The 23,417-nt window shown below is 73.1% G+C and overlaps 1 protein-coding gene across 2 annotated transcripts in view; it reads right to left on the minus strand.

Moving 5' to 3' along the window:
- Nucleotides 1-11,670, minus strand: part of DNMT3A (DNA methyltransferase 3 alpha) — a 37,727-nt gene extending 26,057 nt beyond the window's left edge. The window contains exons 1-3 of one of the 2 annotated variants that reach the window (XM_086461750.1): nt 11,602-11,670; nt 6,399-6,503; nt 4,775-4,777 (exon numbers count right to left, since the gene is read on the minus strand). In XM_086461750.1, coding sequence (XP_086317876.1) covers nt 4,775-4,777; nt 6,399-6,503; nt 11,602-11,670 — 177 coding nt within the window. The remainder of the gene's footprint in view (nt 1-4,774; nt 4,778-6,398; nt 6,504-11,601) is intronic. The other variant, XM_086461749.1, reaches the window with a different exon arrangement.
- Between the last annotated feature and the right edge of the window lie 11,747 nt (nt 11,671-23,417).

Below are 23,417 nucleotides of genomic sequence, written 5' to 3' on the forward strand. Positions count from 1 at the left end.
GCGCCAGGGGTGCCACACGGCACCGCGCGGGCTGGCGGCTGCGGGAGCGGAGCCGGGGCGCCAAGAGCAGCCGGGCGCGGTGGTTTCCGTGGCCGAGGCGAGCGAAAGTGCTGCTGCGTCACCGCCACAGCCGGGCGCAGCCGCGGCACGGGGGGCTCTGCCTCCGCCGCTCGCCCGGGGCCCCGGTTGGCCCCGCTGCCATGGCGCTGGCGAGCGCTCGCTCCCCTCCCCGGTGGGCTCCCGGGGGGTGCCGGGCTCACCCCATGCCGGGGCACAGGGAGAGGGGGGCCCATCCTTGGCGCTTGGCCCTCACCAGCATGGCACAGAGGAGCCGTTTGGGCAAGGGCACCGTCCTCCCTGGAGACCCCCTACGCCCATTCCGGCCTCCCCCCGGCTCCCTAAGGACAGACACCCGCCGGTGCTGCCGCTGCCTGCCGGTGTCACCAAGAGCTGAGGAGGTGGCACCCGGCCCTGTGCCCCCCTCCCCGAGCTTGGGCACCCCTGACCCCCACCCCGGCACCCACAGCGGGGGCTCTGCAAGAAGCCGGGAGCGCCGGGGGCTCTGCAGGATCCCCGGGATGGAAGGAGAGGCCCCAGGTTTGCTCCCAGCTCCCCGTGGCACAGGAGCACCGGGGTGCCGGGGGCTGCGGCACAGGGCTGGCACGGACACCCCCCCCGGCCACCCGCCCCCCCCCCCCCAGCAAACTACACGTCCCAGGATGCACCGTACAGTGGCAGGGTGCCAGGCAGCAAATGCCGAGCTGCCAGCCAGGCTTGGCGTAAGCCAGGGTGCTCACGGTGCCACCGGGGTGCCCGCCGTGCCGCCTGCCCTCCCCTGCCCCGCCGCCACCGCGAAGGGGACGCCGAGGTGCGGCGCAGGAGCTCTGCAGGGGGGGGACACACGACACACACGGACGTGGAAGGTGGCAGGGGTGGCTTTGCTCCCCAAGGCTCCCCAGATTCGTGCCGCCGCCACCATCGCTCGCTCCCCGCCCAGGCGTGCCGGGCAGGCGGTGGGGAGGGCGCGGTGCTGCTTACCATGGCGTGTCCCCTCGGGCTGGCGCGCAGACCCCCCGTCCGGCTGCCGCCCGCCTGCGCGCCGGCGCTTCCTGCTCGCCCCGGCCGCCCGGGCTCGCTGGCAGAGTCACTTCCTCCGCTCGCTCGCCAGCCCCCGCGTGCCGGGGGGACACCGGGGGGGCTGCCGTGCCGAGAGGCCGTGAGCCGAGGGGACAAGCCGCCCCGCAACCCGCCGAGGGGAAGGAGCTGGAGACGGGGTGTCGGTGGCCAGGGGGGGGGACACGACCCTCGCAGGGCATCCGGCAGCACCGGTGAGGAGCCACGGCCACGCCACGCCTGGCCGCCCGTGGGGGTGCAGGGAACCGCGCCCAAACACCGTCCGAGCTGGTCCCGCTCCCACCCGGGGGTGTCACTCGTGTCGGGGACGGACACGCACCAGGGCGAGGGCCACCGCACGCCCCCGCGCCACCGGCCACAGGGGTGCCTGGCAGCCTCTCGCCGTGCCGGATGGACTCCCGGTGGCAAAGCGTGGTTCCCGGGGAGAGCATGGCTTAACCGAGCCGACGCCGTTGCCATCGGGAGGGTGGCGGTGTCACGCCAGGCTGCCACACGGGAGCTCCTGGCCACGAGCGAGAGTGTGGACAGGGTGACAGGGGCTGAAGGACAGACCTCGGCGTGCCCAGCCGATGGACGCCGCAGCCCTGGGAGGCCTGGTCACCAACCGCGGCGGGGGGACAGGCGGGGGGGACGCTGCGGTGCGCCTGGATACGGAGCGAGCTGGCGCTGTCGGTGAGATGGATGCCGGGGAGCAAAGTCCGCGCCTGGTGGAGGGGAGGGAGCCGCCGCCACCACCGTGCCTGCACCCAGGCCTCGCGCTGGCTCTGGAAGCGATGGTGTGGCGCACGCTCCGCCGGCGTCCCACCGTGCCCGGGCACCGCCGGCACCCCAACCGCCCCAGCGTCAGCGTGGCCGGGGGGGGGGCTCGGGGCAGGAGGAACTGCTGGAAGGGCTGGCGCAGGCTCAGGAGGGGATGGGGGCAGCCCGGAGCAAAGGGGAGGGAGCGGGGGGGAGAGCCGGGGCAAACCAAAGCGGGGCTCAGGGGCTGCCCCCCAGCCCGGCACCCAGAGCTCCCCGCCAGCGGCTGTAACCGCAGGGACGAGCAGGGGGCTGTCCCACGGGGGTCTACGGCGGCTGCGAGGGGACCCACTGTGTCCCCCTTGTCCCCTGCACGCTGGCATCCCCCAGCTCCCCCTGAGCCTGCCTCTCCCGGGGTCCCCGGCTGCTGTCCCCCCGCCACCGCGGTGCCACGGCCAGGCTGTGGCTTGCAGTGGGGGCCCAGCCACCCCCAGTCCCGCTCCCGCCTCCCGCCCGGGGCCGCATCCTGGTCACGGCACCGAAAACAATCGCAGGGGCTGCGTGGGCTTCCCGGGAGGAAACGGGAAGGCCGGCAACGGGCGCCGGATCAGGCGGCCGCGGGGGCCGGCGGCGGTGCGGCAGCGGGGGGCTCGATGCGGCTGCGGGGGGCTCGGCCCACTCCCCCGGTGGGATGGGGTCCAGGTGGGGGGGCCATGCAGGCGTGGGGACGGTGGGAACACAGTGGCACGCGCTCCCCTCGGGGCTGCGAGGCCACAGCAGTGGCACCGGGATTAACCGTCACCGTTGGCACTGGGATTAACCGTCACCGTTGGCCTCCGAGTGCCACCCTGCTGGGACAAGCGTCCCCCACCTGGAACCGTGCCACCCCCTCCCCACGCGGGGCTGTGGCCAAGCGCGGCACATGGGGGCTGCCGTGGCGAGTGCCACCCCAGTGCCATGGCCGCTGCGGGAGGCTCCCCGCGCCTTGGCAGCCCCTTCCCACCAGCAGGGCAGACCCCGGCCCGCGGCGCTTTGGGGAAAGGGCCATCGCCGCGCTTCTGCTGTGGCCCCCACCGGCGTGGCCCCCGCTCAGCCCCGGCTCCCTGCCCGCGGCGGGAGGCTCCCCGGGCCCTGCCGGACAATGCCAGGAAGCCGCACCGGGCAGGCGGGTCCCTCCGTGTCGCAGTGGGACGGGGCGGGGGGCACGTGGGAGGTGAACCCCGGGATGGGACAGGCACTGTGACCCCTCGCACGATGGCCTGCTGGGACAGGGACACCCAGCCCACCCGGCACCGCCGCCGGCACGCCCTGGCATGGCACCCACCCGACACCAGCCTCTTCACGCCTCCAGCCCCTCAACACCCGCCCCAGCCAAACCTGGTGCCCTCGCTCCGGCCCTGCCGCCACTTCCCTGGGTCGGAACCGGACCCCGGCTCACCAGGGCCGTCCCCCCGCCCCGTGCTGCCGGCACAGCCTGGTGCTGCCGCTCGGACACAGGGGAAGACGAGGCCGGGACCCACGCCGAGCTCCTGCTCCTCCCCGGCTGTCCCGGCGCCCGTCCCTGTCCCCACGGAGGGTCCGGCGGCGGGTCTGCCTTCCTGCCCACCCACCCGCTTCCTCCGCTCCGGCCGGGCCCTGGGAACAAGCGCTGCCTTTCTCCCGCTCCCCTCCCCTCCGCTGGGCCCCCGCCAAGGACGTTGCTCCGCCGGGAGCCCGCCGGGCTGGACGGCCCCGTGCCCGTCCCACCGCCTCGCTCCCTGCCGGGGGGGGACCCACCGGTGGGGTCCTGGGCACGGGGTGAGGGCTGGCTGTGCCGGGAACGCGTCCCTGCAGAGGGGTGGGGGACACCACCAACGCACCGCGGGCCTCGGGGAACCTCGTGCCAGCGCCACGCCAGGGGCGCCGGCGGCAGCTCCAAATGAGCAGGGCCCCTGCCAAAGCCTGGGGACGTGCCATGCGGGGAGAGGACACGGGACGGGGCAGCCCCTGGGCCGTGCCCCCTCTGCCAGGGAGAAGGTGCCAGGAGAGTCACCGCCATCTACGGCACCATGGCGTGACGGGGCGTCCCACTGCTGAGCCCCCCGCCAGGCCTGGCTGGGGGCACTGGAGCTACGGCACAGCATGGTTCGGCATGGCATGGTTCGGCACAGCATGGTTCGGCACGGCACGGTTTGGCACGGCACCACGTGGCACGGCACGGCTCGACCTAGCCCGGCGCACCCCAGGACAGCACGGTATGGCCCGGCACAGCTCAGAACGGCACGGCTTGGTGTGGTACGGCATGGCTCACCGATAGCGTGATACCCGTCCCCGCAGGGCTGTCCCCAGCCAGACCCCTGGCTGCCCCCTTGCAGGGTGGGAGGGCACCCACTTTGGCCCCCACAGGAGCGGCACGCCGGGGCAGCTCGGTGCCCCGACCCCCCGGTGTCCCACGTTGAGCCCCCCCGTGCCGGCGAGCTCCATCCCCAAGCAGAGCTCAACCCACGTCCCTGCCCCAGGCGCGGGCTGAGGTGGGTGCTCAGCACCCTCCTGCACCACATCTGCCCCCTGGGTCCCTGGGAACGGGGTCCCAAGGACCCTCGGTTGGTCCCCAAAGAGCCAACCCACTCGCCCACGGTCCCCACGCTGCGCACCGGCTCCCCTCCACCCTGGTCTGGTGCCCCCCGGCCAGGGATTGCTCCTGCAGGCACCGGCACCGTGGGGCTCTCCGGCGGGGAAGATATTTTTAGCAGCTCACACCCGGCCGGGGCTTTCCCCGGCCTCCTGGCAGTGCCCGCGGGGCCGTGGGGCTTGCCAGCTCCGCTTGCTTGGCGCCGGGAGTTGCCGGCCAGCCGGGACGGTGCCGTGCACGGGGCAGGTGCGGCGTGCCGGAGCACGCAGCAAGCACCCCCGGGACTGGCACCTGCTGCGAGTTCTGCTGGCGGCACCGGGAGGTGCCTGGTGTCGTGGCACCACCGCCATCCATCCAGCCATCCATCCTGCTCCGGACCCGCCGTGCCGGAGGGGGCTCCAGGGGCCGCCTGATCCGATGGCCACAGACCTGGTTCCCAGGCTCTGCCTGTTCCCGACAACTTTCCCCATTTGTTCCCGTGCCAGCATTGTTCTTCCACCGAAACAGCTCCCCCCAGCCCGGCACGTACCTCCCGCCCCGCCGGATTTACAGCCAACGTTCACAGCCCACCCGCCTGCTCCCCCCCGCTCTCCCCCCGCCAGCTCGGGTCCCATGGCACCCCCAGCCGTCCCAGGCGATGCCATCCCGGCTTCCCCGGCCCCGCTGCCCCCGGATCGGGACAGGCAGCGTGGATCTGGACGCGGCCGAGCGCAGGATTAACCTCTTCAGCCGCAAAAAGGTTTGGCAACCTCCTGGCAGCGAAGGCACCCCCCCGGCCCCGCTCGGCTCCCCGCCAGGGAGCTCTGCCCCAATCTGTCCCCTCCCACGGGGGCAGGGGACAGGGGTGCTGCCCGAGCCCTGCCCGCACCCCGGGCCCAGGGTGACGACACGCACCCGGGGCTTCAGCACGAAGAGGAACCCCTGCTCCTCCTCTCAACACCAAATTCATGGTGGCACCACCATCCGGCCAGCCGAGAGGGGGGAAGCCACCGTGGCTCTGCCACCAGCACCACGACACACCACGGCTCAGGAGGGCAAAGCCACCACCTCCACGAGCACACCCCCCCCCCCCCCCCCAGTCCTGGGCGCCCTGTCTCGGTGTCCCACCACCAGAACCAGCTGCTGCCCAAATCCCCGAGCACCCTCTGTCACCCCGCAGCACCCCGCCGCCGGCACGGCAGCCTGGGAGCACCGCGGCACGCTCTCCCGCGCCTGCCCCTCGGCCGGCGGCACCGCTGAGCCGCTTCGGCCGCTTTGGCACACGGCAGGCCACGATCCCGACCGGCTGGGCCAGCGAGCAGGGGGGCTCACCAAGCCCCCATACACTTCAGGGCGGGCATCACCGGCGCGGCAGGAGCCGGGGAAGCTGGTGGGGGCTCAGCCCTGCAGCTCCTGGCGCGAGCCCGAGCGCTGAGCACCACCGCCCGGGGAGCCGGGGGCTCCGCTCCCTGTGCCCAACTGGCCCCGGCAACCGGAGGAAGGCTGAGTGGCTTCGTTGGGGTGGGGGGACACAGATGGGGGTGCCAGCCCCCCAGGTGGGGAGCAACTGCACGGCGAGGGTTTGTTTGAAGCTGCCCCAAGCGGAACGCTGCTGCCGCCAGGCACCGGAGGGGCTTGCCGGGGGGCCATGGGGAGGGGGCAGCGCTGGGGGCCGGGTGGGACACACACCCCCCCCCGCTCCCCTCCTGCCGCTCTCGGGCTCTCCTCCCAGCTCCGGAGGCTGCTGGGGCCGCGAGCGAGCGGCCGCGTGCCCCGGCACGCAGGGGAGGCGGGTCGGCCCGCGGCACGCCGGGAGCCGTAGTCTCCCGCCAGCGCGGCACGTCCGCCGGGGCAGGACGGCCCCGTGGTGAGGGAGGGGGGAAGATGCCCCCGCTGCCCCCCACCTGGCCCCCGCGCCCGGCGCCCGCTGGCTCACCTGGGCATGCTTGCGCTTCCGCCCGGGCCGCCCGGCTTTCCTCATGGGCGTCCCCGGCTCCTGCTTCTCCTCCTTGCTCTGGTTCTCCTCGGGCTCCTCTTCCCCCTGCGAGCCGGAGACAGAGAGGACGGTTACACCGCCGGCCCCGGGGGCCGGGCAGCGCGGGGTCCTGGGCATGGCTCCGCTCCCGCTCGGCATCGCCGGCACCGTGGGTGCACCGCAGATGGAGCCTGGCCAGCGAGGCAGGAGCGCTGCCGGCGTCACCAGGCCGGTGGACCCCGGGGCACCATCACAAGGGCGACCGCGGTTCTTGCCGGGCTTTGGGCTGTGGCGCGAGCCGCCACGGGGCCGGGTGCTTTCACCGGGCGAGCCCTCGCGCACCGCGGCCAGCTCGGGGGGTACGGTCCCGCTTCTGCGACCCACCGGAGACCCCCGGCATGGGTGGGGCTGGGGGCTCCTGCACCGCAGCGTGCGGCAAGGGCTGCGCGGACCCCAGGGCACGGCGCAGCGGGCCGGCCGGGAGCCGTGCAGCTCCCTGGGGACAAGGACAGGCAGCGGGAGCCGGGGTGCCCTCGGAGCAGGCAGGCAGCTGCCCACTTCACCGTGCCGCCCCCAGCGCGGGTGCTGCGGGGGAACCACGCGCCCCTTTGCCATGCCGTCCCCGCCGTCGCTCCCCCACCCCCAATCCCCAGTGCCGTGCCCCGCGCCGGCATGGGTGGCAGAGCGGGAACGTGGTCCCGGGAAATGAACCTGCTCCCCACGGCCGGGCCGCGACAGCCGCCCAAGGACCGCGGTGGCGTGCCGGGGGGCCCTGCATCGTGCCGGGGGTGGTGGGGGGGTGTTCCCGCTTCCCGCTGAGGGGGCCCGTACCCGGTGCCGTGGCACGACGGGAGGACGCGCATGCGGGGCGAAGGCTACGGCGGGGCCCCCCGTGCGTCCCGCGGTGGCGGCGGGGCCGGTTTCACCTGAGCCCCAGAAGATCCCGGCGGCAGCAGCCAAGGCAGGAAGAGGCCGCGGAGGGGGGAGCAGGGGAAGGAGGAGAGGCCGGCGGGGGGCTGGCGAGGGAGAGGCCGGGGAGGGGATGGGGCTGGCAGCCAGACAAGCGCCGACATCCAGCTGCACTCACGCAGCCCCGCAGCTGCGGCAGGCGCCAGCCCCGGCCGCATTCCTGCCCGCCGCTACCCGCCTTCCCCTCCTCGGGCTGGGGTGGGTGGCGGGCAGCGCTGCCCGCGGCACTGCCGGGCGCCAGCCAGCACGCGGTTGGGACACGCCGTGACCCACGGCCGTGGTGCCCCACGGTGGCTCCCTCTAGGCCGCCCACCCGAACTCAGCCTGTATCCCCCCGCCTCGCCGCCCGTCTCCCCCCCACCCAGGGCCGTGCATGTGGGTTCGCGCGGCAGCCACGTGCCGGTTCGTCCCCAGGCACCGCGGTGGCCCGCCGGCACCGTGCTCACCACCCCAGCCCCACCGCTGCGTGCCGCTCGCTGCAGGGCAGCCCTGGCAAGGACCGTGCCCAGCCCTGGCACTCACCGGCACCGCGCCGCAGGCTGGGAAGCCTGGGTCGAGGCAAGAAGAGGCGGCACCTCGGCACCCGGAGGCTCAGCCCCGGGCTGAGCCCCACTCCCCATGCGGTCCTGGGCGGGAAGTTTTGGGACGGGTCCAAGGACGACGTCAGGATCACGGTTCCAGCTCCATCCTGGCGCAGAGGCCGAAGGGGCTGCCCGGGGGGGGATTCCCGGGGGTCCCCGCCCTGCAGGCCCACCACATCTCACCGCGCACCGGAGCTGGCTGGGGGGGAGCAGAGAGGAACGCCCCCCCCCCCCCCCATCACCACAGCCAAATGGCGCGGCGCTGCACTTGGTCCCAGCTGCAGCCACCCCCCGGCACACGGCCCCGGTGCCAGCCTAGAGGCCACGCTTCATCCAGCTCCACGGGGACACGAGCAGCTCCTCTCACCGCCACCAACACCGGTGTGCCCGGCAGCACCAAGGAACCCCCAGCCCAGCCTTGCTCTTGGCAGTGAGAACGCCACGGCCGAGGCGAGCCCCCCCCCCCGACACCCGTCCCTTTGCCCCCGGTGCCGGCACGCGGCTCCAGGCCGCTGCCCCGTGCCAAGCGCTGACTTTGGCCAGGCCCCGGCAGCGCTCACGCTGGAAGGAAAGGAAAGGAAAGGTACGGCGGGGTGTCAAGCGCACGACGCTGGCACACGGGCTGTGCCGGGTGGCCAGCCCTGCCATGGCCAGGAGAAGACGCAGCCGAGGAGCACCTGGTGGGTGCCAGCGAGGCAAGGGGGGCTCTGGAGTCCCCTGGGGGGGTCTCCGTGCTGCCCCAGCCCTGTCTCACCAGCAGCAGGCAGCGCTGCCATTCCTCCCGTGACCTGGGTCCGGCATAGCCCTACGGTGTGCCGGCGCGGCAGTGCCAGGCACGGTGCCCTGCCTGCGAAAGCGGCCGCCGCCGGCTTCTCCCACGGTGTGCGGGACACTCTGGCACTGCCCCCGGCAGAGGACGGCAGCCCCCCAGGTCAGCGCTCAGGGCTCCGTCCCGCTCCCCACGCCGCCGCGTATGCCTGGCATGCCAAACGCCGGCGGGCCAGCCGGCTCGAGGGATGCCGCAGCGGAGACAGGGAGGTGCCCCCAGCCCGCGGGGGGACAAGGTGAGCCCCCCGCGAGCCGTCCCCACCGCTGCAAACGCGGGGCAGCCCTGCCGCAGGGCTCCGCGCGGTCCCCGCACCACTGAGCGGGTGGACGCTGGGCACGGGGCAGCACCGGGGCTGCAGGGACCCCCTGGGGCAGCGCCGGCACCCCAAAAGCCAGGCAGGCACCGGAGGAGCAGCGATGCAGCCCGGGCGTGAGCAAAGCTGGTGCAAAGGGCTGCGAGGGGGAGGTCTGCTCCCCCCCTCCTCAGCCTGGCACACGGGTGCTGGTGCTGCAGCCCCTCGCCGCCCGCTCGGAGCTGAGTCATCCCCCCCCCGTCCATCACCCCGCTCCCCTTCTCCCCGGGGCTCGGCCACGCGCGGGGCCGCATGGCGCGTCCCCGATGCGCCGCGCTCCTGCGCCGCTGCCAAGCAACAACCCAGAGGGAAACCACTGCCGAGGAGGAGAGATGCTGCATGACGCAGTGCTGGCTCCGTGGCCGCCGCAACCGGGTCCCAGCTCCCGGCTGCACCAGACCGATGGCGGCGGGGCGGGAGCAGGGAGCCCTCGGCAGCGGGGGCAAACCGGGCCGGTGTGGCGGGAGAAAGCGGGTGCAGAGACACCCCCTCCCTGGCCCGGCACGGGAGAGCTGGAGCTCAGCCTCGCCGGGGCTGCGCCGAGAGCGGCCGGCACCGGTGCGACGCGCAGCGCCGTGGGCATCGGGGGGGCGGGGGGAGGATGGCCTCGTCCTCCTGGCGCCGCGGGCAGCGCGAATCCCTTCGGCAGAGGTGACCTCCGCGCGCGTGGCGGCGGCGGGGGAGGCGATGCCGCGTCCCGGTGGGGTCAGGCCAGGACAGCGCTCAGCCGGGCGCCGCTCGCTGCCAGCTCACGTGGGTCGCTGGCACCCCGGGGACCAGCCCTGGCGCTGGCGGGTCCTGCTTTCGAGGGTGAGACGGGCTGCACCGCGGGCACCGGTTTCTCCCACGGTTCTTCACCCCCTGTTGCCGCGGGCCCTGCGCCCCACTCTCCGAGCCGGCTCTGCCACGCACCTCCAGAACCGCACCAAAACACGGGGTGAGCCGCCCCGCCGCCTCGCTTGTGCTCCTGGCACCAGGGACCCGCGCCGGCAGGCTCAGCGGCACGCACCCGCGCCGGCGTAACCCACCACGGGGGGAAAGCACGGGACCAACCCACCGAGCCCTGGTTTATTCACCCTTCCCAGTCGTGCCACGAACGTGCCGGGCACTTCCCAACGGACACACGGCTCGGCCCCTCCAGCGGCCAGGAGCGATGGCTGGAGGACGGGGAGCACCGGTGCGGGGACTGGACGGGTCTGACGCGGCGCAGGAGGCACGGTGCCACTGCCACGGCCGAGCTGGCCTGGAGGAACTCAGATGACCCTGACCCTGGCGCTGCCCGCAGCGGGACGGCATCCAGCTGGCCGCCGGCCTCGGTCCCCACGCCTTGACCAGGGCAGGCCCCATCCCTGCGCCCGCCGGGACGCTTCTCCCCTCTGGGGGAAGAGCGATGCCTTTGCCGGCACCGGGAGCGGCCGCGCCAGCCCGGCACGCCCTTGTGTGGCGGGGATGCCGGGGAGCACCGAGGAAGCGGTCAGAGCCTGTCACCCACCCCGTCTCAGCCCTCCCCAAACCCAGCGCAGCCCCTTTGCCTGCCCTGCCCTCCGTCGGCGCTGCACCCCCAGCCCCTGCTCCGTCCCGCAGTGGGCAGGGTGCTTTGGGGGGCAGCCGCTCCCTGGCTGGGGAGGCAGGGGGACACACACACACGTAGCGGGGTTGGGGGTCCATCCGCCGGGGCCCCACGCACAGCGCAGCGATGAGAAGGCGAGCGGGCAGCCTGTGCCGCCCGGCACAGGAGGGGTTCCCTCCTGAGCAGTGCATGCGGGGAGGCAGGAGGAAGGCAGGGACCCCCGAGCCCCTGCAGCAGGCAGGACCCCCGAGAGGGGGGGGGCCGGACTGGCACCAGGGCTTGAGCCCGGCAGTGGCGATGCTCTGGGGCCACCTCTCAACGTGCGCCCCGTGTCCCCTCCCCACTGCTCCACGGCCCAGGACACACACCCACCACTCACCCCATTGCCACCCAGCCAGCCCCAGAGCCGGGGGGAGCCCCCGTCCCGGGGGACACCCCCCCACCCCACCATCACGGTAGCCCCCTCCCCGCAGCTGGGCTTGCCCCGGCCGTGGCCACGGCCGGGAGATGACAGCAGGGCTCTGCTTCCCCGTCCCCTCCCTGCACTGCCCCACCGCCAGGAATAGCTCAATCCCTGCTAATCCCAGCCGCGGCTCAGGGCTCCCCCCCGCCCGGCACCGCGCTCCCCACCGCGGCGAGGGGGGAGCGGGGTTGGCGCGCGGCAAAAGGGACCCTGCACCCCTTTTCCCGCCAGCCAGCGTTTGCCAGGAGCGAGCCGGACCCCCAGATCTCACCGCCGCCCCGGCACCGGCAGCGCCGAGTCCAGTCATGGGGACGGCCCACGGCGTGAGCAGGGCCCCCCCCGCCCCGGCCCGGCAGCCCCCCACTTGCCGAAAGCCCGCAGAGCCGCGGCGGGACCTTACCTTGTGCGTGTCGAGCGCCTCGCGGTTCGGCGCGGGGCTGCTGGCATCGAGGGTCCCGCTGGACGGCATGGTGGGGGGCGAGGGCGGGCGCCTGGGACCGTCACCTCTTCAGCACCAAGACGGACCCCGCTGCCGCGCTCCGGCTCTCTGCGCCGAGGAGGGGGGGGTCCGGGAGCCGTCGCCCACCGCAGCGGCCAGCCCCTGCGTCCCGTCGCCTGCCTGGATCCTCCTGCCCCTGCGGGAAGCAAAGAGGGTTGGGGTGAAGGAGGGGGGGGGGGGGGCGGGAAGCGCCGGCCCCACCGCCCCCCGCACCGCGCCCCGCGTCCCGGCAATTATTAACACGCCACAACCTTGACTCAGCCGGGCTGGGCCGGGCCCTTGTCCCCGGCATCACCCCCGGTAGGCGACCGAACCCCGGCCTGTGCCGGCTGCGGGGTGCTGGCTGCAGCGGTGCGGGGGGGGGGGGGGGGGGCGGCGGTGCGGGGGGTGTGCGGGGGGTGCCCAGGGGGGATGTGGAGCGCCCGCTGCGGGGGTGCAAGGGGGCTGGGGGGGGGGGGGGGGGGTATGCGGGGGTGCAGGCAGGGGCTGCGGAGGAGGCGGCAGCCCCAGCACCTGTTGCTATGGCAAACGCTGCCTGCATTAGCCATGGCCGAGGCTGCTGTTGCCTTTGGCACCGGAGCTGCAATTTGTTTCTAGAGCTTTCCAGCCGCAGCCCGTTCCCAGCCGGCGGGGTGGGGGGCTGCCGGGCGGGCAGGGCCGCCGCTGCTGCGAACAGAAACTCCCCCAAAACGACACGTTCCTCCCGTCCCCCCACGGCTGCTTGCAACGGGGGGCTGCCGGCAGGGCTGCTGGGGACAACCCCCCCTCCAACGGGGCTGCAGCCCCCCCCCCAGCCCTGCAGCAGCACCGCTGAATGCAGGGGGACCCCCGCCCCCCCCTCCCCCCCCCCCCCGCCTCCCCCGAGGGCTGGGGGTGCTGGGCTGGAGGGTGGGAGATGGGGGAGAGCACGGTGGTCCCTGCGCCGGCTCCCCACCCAGCACGGCCCCTCTGTCAGGCAGGGCTGGGGGGGGGGATGTGGGGCGATGGGGGGGAGCAGGTAGGGGGGCGGGATGGTGGGCTGGGGGCGCAGGGTACGGGTGCAAGGCGGGAGGGTGGGATGCGGGTGCAGGATGCGGGCTGGGGGTGGTGCTGGGTGCAGTATGGGACCTGGGGGTGCTGGGTGCAGTGTGGGAGCTGGGGGTGCAGGATGAGGGGTGCAGGATGGGGATGGGGGGGGGGAGCAGAGTGGGGGGGGTACAGGCTGCACCCCCCCCTCCATGCCCAGCCCCGTGCCAGCCGGTGGGAGCCGGCGAAGGGTTTCCCCGTCCCTCTCCTTGCCAGCTCGGGGAGCCCCCCTCAGGGGGGTGAGGGCCCGTCCCTGGCCCCCTCCCGGGGCACCATCGCCGCCAGCCCTCTGCCGCGCAGGGCCTGCCCGTGCCCGTTCCCCGCGCAGCCCCTTCGCCCCCGGCGCGGCACACTGCTGGCCTCTGCCCCACGCCGGCACCCTGGGCACCGCGGTGCCCCTCGGTGACGGGCCGGGGCTGGCCCCCAGCACCCCGAGCACCGCCATACCGCTGCTTCAGGAGCCCGTCTGGCAGCTGCTGTGCCGCCAGCGCCGTGGCACGCCGCTCGGCACAGCACGGTGGGGCACCTCGGCCCCCACGTCCCTCCCTGCGAGCTGCCTCCCTGGGGTGCTGCTGCTCGGGGGCCGGGGCTGCCAGAGCCCCCCCCCGTGTCCTACCCATGGTCCCCCGGAGCCCCCAGCCCCGCTCCTGCCGCACCGTACCCCGGCAAAGCCCCCGCTGCGGGCACGGGAGGACACGTGCCACGGGGAAGCACCCGGGGACACCCTGGCTGCACCCATGCACCTCTGCGGCGGGGGTGTCCCACCTCCCTCCCCGGGGGATCCCCCCGCCTGTGCCCAAAGGTATTGTGGGGTGCCAGTCTCCCTGCTCCCCTAGAAAATGGCTTGGCCACCCCCCCCTATAGCCCCCCAACCTAGCCCCACCGCACTGGGGTCCCTCCAGCAGTGCTTGGGAGAGGGGGTAGCGGGTCAAACCCACCCCCCCACCTCTCCACCACCCCGGCATCGCCGGTGCCCGGGGAGCGTGCGGCTGCGCGGCGCCCCGCTCGGCGCTGCCGAAGGGCCAGCTCGCGGGCTTTGATTCCTTTCCAGCAAACATGGTCTCCAAAACGCACTAAAAATAGTTGGGCTGCGTACAAACCCCGCGGCAGCCCCGGGGCCGGCGGCCGCCGCCGAACAAAGCCGGGGACAAGCCAACGGCACCGGCTGCCTCTCGCTCCCCCCCCGCCCCCCAGCCCCATCGCCAACCCCGCTGGGGCGAGCGGTGGGTCCCACCGGGAAGGGGACGTTACGGGTACCGCGGCGGCCGGTCCCGCTCTCCCGCGCTCTTACCCGGCCGAGGCTCGCCCACCGCGGCGGAACGGGATGGGATGGGATGGGATGGGATGGGGAGGAAGGAGGGGGGCTGCGGCGCCGTGTCCCCGCGTTAGGCTGCCGAGACCCTCCTCCTCCTCCTCCCGCAGCGCCGGGGCATCCCCTCGCCGATGCGGTGGTTGGGTTGGCGGCGGTGGTGTTGGTGGCGGTGGTGGGGGGAACAGACCCTTGTCCGGCGCTCGCCGCCGCCGCCGCCGAAGCGCGGGGAGGGACTCGCCGCGCTGCCTCCTGCCTCTCTATTTAACCGCCGGGGCTGACCTTATGGCTGACGGGGAGCGGGGGAACCGGCAGCCCCAACCCGCGCCGTGCCGCTCCCGCACGGCAGGGCCCCGGCGAGTCACGCTCGCCGCGCGGCAGAGGCGTTGCAAAGTAGGTTACCTGCGATGGAGGGATGAGACACGCGGCATCGACAAGGGGAAAAAAAATTTAAAAAAAAAAAAAAAAACCCTACACAAAAACCCGCCTTTTTTTATATTTAGGGACCTCGCCGGCGCCCGCCGTTGCCGTGCCGCAGCCGGGAACCCGCAGAAACCCAAACGGCCATTTTAGGTGATGGCAAGCGGGGTCCCCGACAGCCCCCTGTGCTGGTGGTGGGTGACACCTTCGCTGCAGCGTCCCCCCCTCCTGTCCTAATGCGACCCCACGTGCAGCAGCATCCCCTGGCGCGGTGACACCCACCGGGTTTGGACGGGGTCCCTCGTGCCTCCCCACCGCGGTGGGGACGCACAAGGGACCCCGTCCAAACGCCTCTCCCGTGACAAGTGCCGCAGCGTATTATTATTGTTGTTGTCACTTTGAGTCACCGCCACCCCCGGGCAGCCGCGCTCCTCCTCCTCCTCCTCCTCCTCCTCCTCCTCCTCCTCCTCCTCCTCCTTCCCAGCGCCAGCGAAGAAGTTCAGGATTGACTCAGAGGGGACGGGAGCTGTGGCCGTGAGTCACTCCCCACCCCCTGCGCCCCCCACCCCTGACTCACAGCGGGGTGCTCCCCCTCACCCACAAACCCCCCTCGACCCCCCCTCTCTGCCACAGCGTGGGTGCTGCTGGCAGGGGCAACTGGGAATGGGGTGGGTGTCGCCCCCGGGGGCCCAAAATTTCGCCGAGCGGCGGCAGCTCCCCCGCCGATCGCCTCCCGACAGATGGTTGCGCCGCCGAAACCACCGTCACGGGCGAAGCGTTGACCTCATCCCCCGTAATTATAACTTACGAGCAAAATATTTGGCCACGCGCTGCTCGAGGGGTGCACGTGGCGGGCAGGGAAGCGGCCGCCCCGCCGGCCACACGTGCAGCGGCTCCTGCCCTCGCCGCGGCCACCCAGGAACCGCCGCCGCGTCCCGCGGGGGTTTGCGAGGGGACGAGCACTGCCGGGCGCTGGCACCAGGCGCCCTCCGCTCCCAAAACCGGACCCGGCACAGAGCGGGGACCCCCAGGTTGGTCGGCACCACCAGCCCTGCCCCATCGCTGCCCGCCGGGCCGCGGCGCCCTGCCGAGCCACGCCACCAGCAAACCAAACCACAGGCTGCAGCCGCGAGCAGAGCGGGATCCGGCGAAGCGGGAACCACCGGCGAGGGCCGGGGGTCAGACGGAACTACCCGTGGGACGGTCACGTGCGTGGGGGACGCCGGCACCGGGATGTTCCGCAGGCGGGACGGTGCAAAGCCGGCGGGGTTCACGAAGGAGCCGAGCTCCCAGGGAATGCCTCACTGTGGAGCTCGACCCGCTCGGCTTATTGGGGGGCGGCGGGGGGGGGGGGGGGGGGGGGAAGGGCCAAGAGATGATCTGATTACGGTGAGCAAGTGCCGCTGCGGGCAGAGCCCGCGGCACCACGGAAACCCTCCAGCTGGCAGGGGAGCAGGGCCGGGAGCCGAGCCGGGGCGATTCAAACTGGCAATTGGGTACGGGCTTTGAACTGGGAAGGGCGGTTAACCGCGGGAACAGGCCCAACCGGCGGCGGCAGCGGCGCGTTCCCGCGCGTGCCGAGCCCCGCGGCGGGGAAGCGGGATGGCGGCTCAACCCGACGCCCCTCCTGCCGGGTTTGGCGAGTTCGCCCGGTGCAGCCCCGCACCACGGCGGGTGTTCAGATGGTGTTCAAAAAAAACCACCCCCCAAAAACAACCCGCGGGCCTCGAGCGGGTCCACGAACCAACGAGCAGACGGCGAAACCTCACGCCCGAACACCGCGACTCCTCCTCCTGGCACACGCACACGCGTGCCGGCGGTTACCTGGTGAGCCCACGCGCTTTCCCCTCTGGGTGCTGCAGGGTGCCGCACGCTCGCTTCTGGCCCAGCGCGCCCGGGGCAGGCAGCGGTGCAGGCAGCGGTGCAGGCAGCGCCCGTGGGAAGGCGCCGGGCAGCGCCGCGCAGACGTGCCGTCCTAAAAATACCCGCACGCAAACCACCACCTGAAGGTCCCCGAGCAGCCGCCCCGGCACGGAACCTCCGCGGCAGCGCTCGTCACCGGATTTGAGGCACGGACGTCGCCCGCGCTCGGTGCTCACGTTGGCAGCCCGGGGGGGGGGGGGGGGGGGGGCGAAACCGCCTGGGCCGCGGCCCTGCCAGCCGGCGAGCGGCGCGGGCACCACCGGCATCCCGCCTTTCCTCGAGAGGCAGCGGGCGCAGCGTGTCCCCCAAAGAGGCTCCCGCTCGGAAGTTTCGAGCTGACTCAGCACGAAAAGCCCAGTGCAAGCGCGGGAGCTGCCGGGAGCCGCCGGCGGGTACGGCAACATCCCCACTCCCCTCCGGCTCGCCGCCGGCTTCGAGGGATTTTGGGCTCAGGGAGGTTGCTCCGGGTCTCCCCGTCCGGGCTCTTCCCCAACGGGGTGGTCGAGGTGGGGGCAGCTCCCGGTACAGGATGCGGGGCGCCCGCCGTGGCGGCCGGCTCTTGCCACCACGGCGCGCTCGGTGCAGCACTGCAAGCGCCGAACGCCAATCCCGTGGTGACACCGTCGACGTCACACAAAGGGAAGAAATAAAGAAAGAGGAACTGAGCGAAGAGGAAAATTTCATTTGCCCACAGGTTCGCGCACACGAACACCCGAAAACGAGGGGGGGAAAGAGGAAAAAAATAACCAGCGAGAGGGGAAGGGGGGAAGCGAGCCCGGCCGCGTCCTCGCCGGAGCAGCGGGGCAGGCAGCGGGCCAGGCAGCGCCGAGCACCCTGCCAGGCCTCTGCCCCGCGCCGCCCCCTCCCCGCCCGGGGCTGCGGCTCTTCTGGCTCCCCCCGGGGTGGGATTTTTATTTTTAATTCTTTTTTTTTTTTTTCAAATTTTCTTTCGGAGGACCGAAAATAAAAACTTTTGGCAGGCGCCAGCCAGCCCCATCTCCAACCCCCCCCCCACCCCCCCACCCCCCCCGGGGTAACTCTGCTGCTGCCCGAGCGGGGGCAGCGCCGAGCCGGGGGCTGCGGGCAGCGACCCCGCAGCGGGGACACCCCCCCCCCCCCCCCCCTCCCCGGTTCTCCGGTCCCCGGTGACGGGGGGGCGGCTCGCCCCGGGGTGGGGGTGGGGGGGCTCCGGTGCCAGGCGATGGGCCGGGGTTGAGGAGGGGACATACCCACACGACACGGCGGTGACACCCCCCCGCCCCGGGCGGCCTCGCAGCCCCGGGCCGGGCCCGGGCCCCCGCGCTGCCCTTCAGCCGCCCGGCGCGGCGCTCAAGGACACGGCGGCGCCTCGGGGGGCCGGGCCCCGCCGGGCCCCGCCGCTGCCGCCGCCGCCACCGCCACCCCCGTCACCCCCGCCCGTAAGAGCGGGGCCGGGCCGGGCCGGGAGCGGGGGCGGCCGCGGGGGGCCGGGGGGGGCCGAGGCGGGCCCGGCCCGGCGGGTGGCGGCCCGGCCGCTGCCATGTTTTCCTGCTCTTCGCTTCCCCCCCCCGCCTCCCCCAAACCCCCCCCCCCCAACCCCGCGCCCGCCCCGGCCCGGCCGCAGCCCCCGCCCGCCGCCGCGACACCCCCCGGGCCGGGAAGGTTTGGGGGAGGGGGGGGGGGTTGTTGGTGGTGGAAAGAACCGGACGGACACCGGGGCGGGGGGTGTCGGCGGGGGGGTTCGGAGCCGAACCGAGGCGAGCGGTGCCGAACCGAGGGGAGTCTCGCCGAACCGAGCCCCGGAGGGGCGGGGGGGGGGGGGGGGGGGCTGTATAAGGAGGGAGGTGGGGAAAGGCGGGGGGGGGTGCCCCGTCCCGGGGGTCCGCGGTGACCCCCTCCCCGTGTCCGCGTCGCCGCGGGGCCGTTACCTGGGCCGGTGCGGGCCCGGCGCGCCGTGCCGAGCCGTGCCGAGCCGTGCCGAGCCGCCGCCGCCGCCGCCGCCGCTGCGCTGCCCGGCGAGGCCTCCTCCCGCAGCGCCGCCGCCTCCACTGCAGCACCGAGCCGCGCCGCCCGCCCGCCCGCCGCGCGGTCCTAGCGCCCGCCGGGCCGGGCCGAGCCGAGCCGCGCCGCCCCGCGCCGCGCCGCGCCGCGCAGCGCAGCCCAGGCGGGCCGAGCCGAGCTGAGGCGAGCCGAGGCGAGCTCGGCCGGGCCGAAACGGCTGCGGGGGCGGGCGCGGGGTGGTGCGGGGCGGTGCTGGGCTTGGCTGAGCGGCGGCGAAAGGCGCCGTGCCAAGGCGGACCGAAGCGAGGCGAGCGTGGCTGTGCGGGGCCGAGCCAAGGTGGGCTGGACTGGGCCAAGCCGGGCCAAGCCGAGTCAAGGTGGGCTGGTGGGGCCAAGCCAAGCCAAGCCAAGCCGAGCCAAGGCAGGCTGGACTGGGCCAAGCCAAGCCAAGCCAAGCCAAGCCAAGGCGGGCTGGACTGGGCCAAGCTGGGCCAAGCCAAGCCGAGCCAAGGCGGGCTGGACTGGGCCAAGCCAAGCCAAGCCAAGCTGAGCCAAGGTGGGCTGGACCGGGCCAAGCCAATCCAAGGCGGGCTGGACTGGGCCAGGCCAAGCCAAGCCAAGCCAAGGCAGGCTGGACTGGGCCAAGCTGGGCCAAGCCGGGCCAAGCCGAGCCAAGCCAACATGGGCTGGGGGATGTAGCGCCAAGCAGAGCCGAGCTGAAGAAGGCTGGGCCAGGCTGGGGTTGAGGCAATGCTGGCCGTGCAGTGCCGAGCCAGGCCAGCCCGCGGTGAGCCAACCCATGCTGGACCGGGCTGAGCCAAGCCAAAGCGAGCTGCGCTGTGTTGTGCTGGGCGAAGGTGGGCTGGGCCGAGCCGAGCCAGGCCCGGCGGTCCCGTGCAGTGCTGAGCCAAAGCCACGCTGAACTGGGCTGGGTGGTGCTGAGGAGAGCCAAGCTGTACCAGGCCGTGCCAAGCAGTTCCAGGCCATGCCAAGCAGTGCCATGTCAAACCAAGGAGTGCCAGGCCAAATCAAACAGTGCCAGGCCATGCCAAGCAGTACCATGCCTGCCAAGCAGTGCCAGGCCGTGCAGTGCTGAGCTGAGCAGTGCCATGCCCAGCCGAGGAGGACCAGGCCGTGCCATGCCAAGCTGTGCCATGCAGTGCCAGGCTGTGCAGTGCCAATCTGGGCCATGCAGGCCGGCCAGGCCACGCAGTGCCGAGCCACGTGTGCCATGCTGAGCCGTGCCGTGCGGTGCCGTGCTGTAAACACTGCTGCCGAGCCAAGTGGTCCTGTGCTGTATCGGGCCATGCCGTGGCGCGCAGTGCCAACCGGAGCTGTGCCGTGCCAAACAGTGCCATGCACTGCCATACAGGGCCAGCCACACAGTACTCTGCCATGCCAAGCAGTGCCAGGCTGTGCCGAGCCAAGCAGTACTGTGCCATGCAGCACAGCGTTGAGCCGTACCGTGCAGGGCTGAGCCGTGCAGGGCTGTGCAGAGCCAAAATTCTGCGGTGTGGCACCATGCGGTGCAGGCCCGAGCCGTGCCGAGCCGTGCCACGCGGTGTGGTGTCTGCCTGTGCCGAGCTGCGCGCTGTCACGCTGAGCCGTGCCGTGCCGAGCCGTGCCGAGCCATGCCTGCAGCTGGGCACCGTGCCGAGCTGTGCAGCGCCGTGCCAAAGCGAGCCCCGCTGGGTGGCGGTGAGCTGCGCCGTGCCGTGCCAAGCGGTGCCGTGCAGCACCGAGCGGTGTCGCGCCGTGCCAAGTCACGCACTGCCGTGCCGTGGTCCTGAGCCAAGCCGTGCCGTGCCATGCCGTGCCGTGTGGTGGGGACCTGCCCTGTGGTTTGCCCTGGGCGTCCTGCCATGCTCAGCCACAGCGACCACCCCGCGGTGCCCCACGGCGGGGACCCACCCTGGCCCCGTCCCTTGCTCTGGCCCTTCTCCCCACGCTCCTGCCAGCCGGGTCCCCCCGGTCCCCTGGTGCCAACAGGCCCTGACCCACCGGAGGCACCGCCGGGCACTGCCGGGGTGTCTCCGGGACCTTCTGCTCGCTGGGCGCCCCTTTCCCACACCCTGGCACCCGAAACCAGCCCCATGCTGGGGAGGGGGGCTGGATGGAGCCCCCCTGGTTTCTCTCCCGGCCAGAGGCTGCCAGAGGGATGCCGGGGCCGAGCGGGGCCCAGAGCATCCTCGGGGGCACCTTCCCCTGCCAGGGGCTGGTGTGGCAGTTCCTCGGGGGGCTGCTGGGTTCCCCCCAGCCGCGATGGGCACCCGCGGACAGGCACGCTGCCACCCCTGCCACCGCGCACGGGCGGCGCCGCCAAAGCCTGCGCTTGACCAGGGCTGCACACCCAAGCCAACACCGGCGGGTGCCCTCGGTGGGGACCAACCTGCCCCAGGGAGCTTCCCAGCACCGCCCAGAGGAGTGCCCGGGGTCCCAGTTTGTCATCCACAGCCCCTGGCACAGGCAGGGAGGGGCCCGGCAGCTCCACTCTTGTCCCCGACCGTGCCGTGCTGTGCCGTGCCGCAGCCCCGAGAGGAACCCTTCCAGGCAGGGACCCCGGCTCGCCTTCAGTGCTGGAAGGCGCCTAGTGCACATGGGGGCACTGTAAAATAAGACATTAATTAATAATAATAATTAATGTTGCATTCCCCGGACTTCATCGGCCGCCGCCTTCGCTGCGGCAGGGGGGGAGGCTGCTCCCTCCCGCTCCCACGGGTGGGTTGCCGGAGCCCTTGAGAGGGTGCCGGTGTTCCAGGCTGGAAAGGAGCAGATCCTCACCGGCCCTGAGCCACGGCAAGGGCTGGCGGGCTGCCTGCATCTGCCGGTGCCCGCGGTGCCCGCTCTGTGCCGGCAGCACCACACCCGGCACGTGCATTTGAGCCAGCGCCCGGTCACTAGCTGGGCTGGCGCCGGGATCAACCCCACCAGACCATAATACCGGGTTGGCGGCAGCGCCGGCTGCCGATGGCCGCAATGGTGCTTCCAGAGCAAGGCTTGGGCGCCGCGAGCAGCACCGTGTCGTTGCCCGAGCACGTGAGATACGGGGTCTGCCCGGCTCCCCGTCGTGCCGGCATAGCCAGGACCCGGCTGCAGCCCGGTGTGTGGAGACCCCAGCCCCAGCTCGCTGGCATGGAGACCCCAGCTGGCTGAGCTGCGGCTCTGGGGATGTGCCGGGACACCATCACTGGCCGATTAAACCCCAGTGCCCTGGCTGCCCCTGGCACCGGGGTGTGGGTGAAGAGCCTCACCGCGCTCTCCCCGCACACTCCCGGGCACAGCTCAGCCCCAGCAAACCCCGTTTCTCCAGCCGCCTCACGGGCCCTGCTATTCGGCGGCGATATTGGCGGTGATATTGCCGGGGCAGCACGTGCCGCGGTGTCGGCAGCCGCCGTCGCTGCCTCTCGGCAGGTCTCCTCCTGCTCTGTGTTGACCTGCAGAGCCTTCCTTCCTCCCGGCTGGAGCGCCCGTGTCCCAGTGCCCCGAGCCACCGTGCGCCCTGGCATCGCACCAGGCGGCTCCCCGCAGCCGCACCGCGCCGGCTGCTATTTCGGGATGCTGGCACCGGTGGCGGCTGCGGTAACCGTGTGCCTGCAGCCAAACTCAGGCAGGCTGACCCCGGCCGTGCCCCCCTGTCTCCCCTTCTTGAGCCCCCTGCAGCACCACCATCGCCCCGGCTGTGGCACGGGGCTGTGCCAAGGCTGGCAGGGCTTCCGCGGCCGCAGCGAGGGGTGTTGGCGACGCCGGTGTTAGCGCCCTGCTTGGGTTTGCTGCAGCTCCCGCTCCCGGCTCCGGTGGAATCTTCCGTGCTGCAGGAATTGCTTTTCCATATCCCGAAGCCCCAGCCGAACGGCAGAGCTGCTTGGCACAGCCGCCCTCGCACGCCGCCCGCGTGCCCTGGCGTGGCCACGCTGGCACGCCCGCGGCTGCCAGCGCCTTGTGCTGCGGCGCTGCAGGTGACTGTGCCCGCGGCGCCGGCCGGCAGCCAGCCCGGGCACGCACCGCTCCCGTGCAGCGCGTGCTGCCCGCGCCGCCGGAACTGGCAGCGTCGCCTACGGCACGGAGCGTGGGCAGCTCGGGCGCAGGGCCCCGCCGCAGCGCCGGCGCGGCAGGTAGAGCTGTGGGGAGGTGCGTGGTGGCGTGGGGGATGGATGGTGTAGGAACGGCTCCACGTGGCTGTAGCTGCATGTGGGTACGGCTCCGTGCCGGCGTGTCACCGTGTGGGTATGGCTGTGGTGGGGATGGAGTGGTGGGTGTGGAATGGTGGGTATGGCAAAGGTGGGTATGGCAGTGGTACAGTGCTGCTCGCCGGGGAGCAGCCGTGGGGATCAGCACGGGACGGGAGCAGTGGAGCCGGGGTGGGAAGCGCCATGTGTGGCTTGGCACGTGGCACCGGCTCCGCCGCAGCGCCCAGCACCCAGGCAGGGCCGGCGCAGCCCGTTTCAGCTGCAGCCGCAGGGGAGCTTCGCCGAAACGATCCACTCGCAACGGCTCGTCTTTGTGTTTCGGGCTTGGCTCCTTCGGGGACAACGGCCCCGTCACCGCCCGGCGCTCCTTGAACCCGCTGCCAGGCTGGGCTTCGGGCTATGCCGGGCTTTGTGCTCGGCTGGGCTTTGCAGTGAGCCCGGCGTTTCTGCCGGCTGAGGACACGCCGCCGCTGATGGTGGTGGTCGTTCCTGCTGGAAACCCCCCGAGCCGCCCTCCCAGCTGGGGCCGAGCGAAGGGACGGGCAGGTCTCCCCCTCCACCGCACCCTCCGTGCTTCCCCCGTGGTTACGGCCGCGGTGGGGGCAGAGCCGGGGCAGCCGCGGTGGTGGTGGCTCCTTGGCATCTGTTCCGCCAGTGACGCTGGTGACGTGGCCGTCTGTCCGTCTGTCTGCCAGGGGCGGTGGGATGCTTCTCATCGCGGCGCTTCCCACGGCGCCTCTCGCCCCTCGGCCGGCTCCTGCTGACGGCTTTTGGGACGGAAAACGTTACTTTGGCCAAAACCCAACTGGGTGTTTTTCCCCCTTTTGTTTTGA

Source organism: Leptosomus discolor, chromosome 2 (assembly GCF_034619465.1).
Source record: "Leptosomus discolor isolate bLepDis1 chromosome 2, bLepDis1.hap2, whole genome shotgun sequence".
Taxonomy (NCBI): Eukaryota; Metazoa; Chordata; class Aves; order Leptosomiformes; family Leptosomidae; genus Leptosomus; species Leptosomus discolor.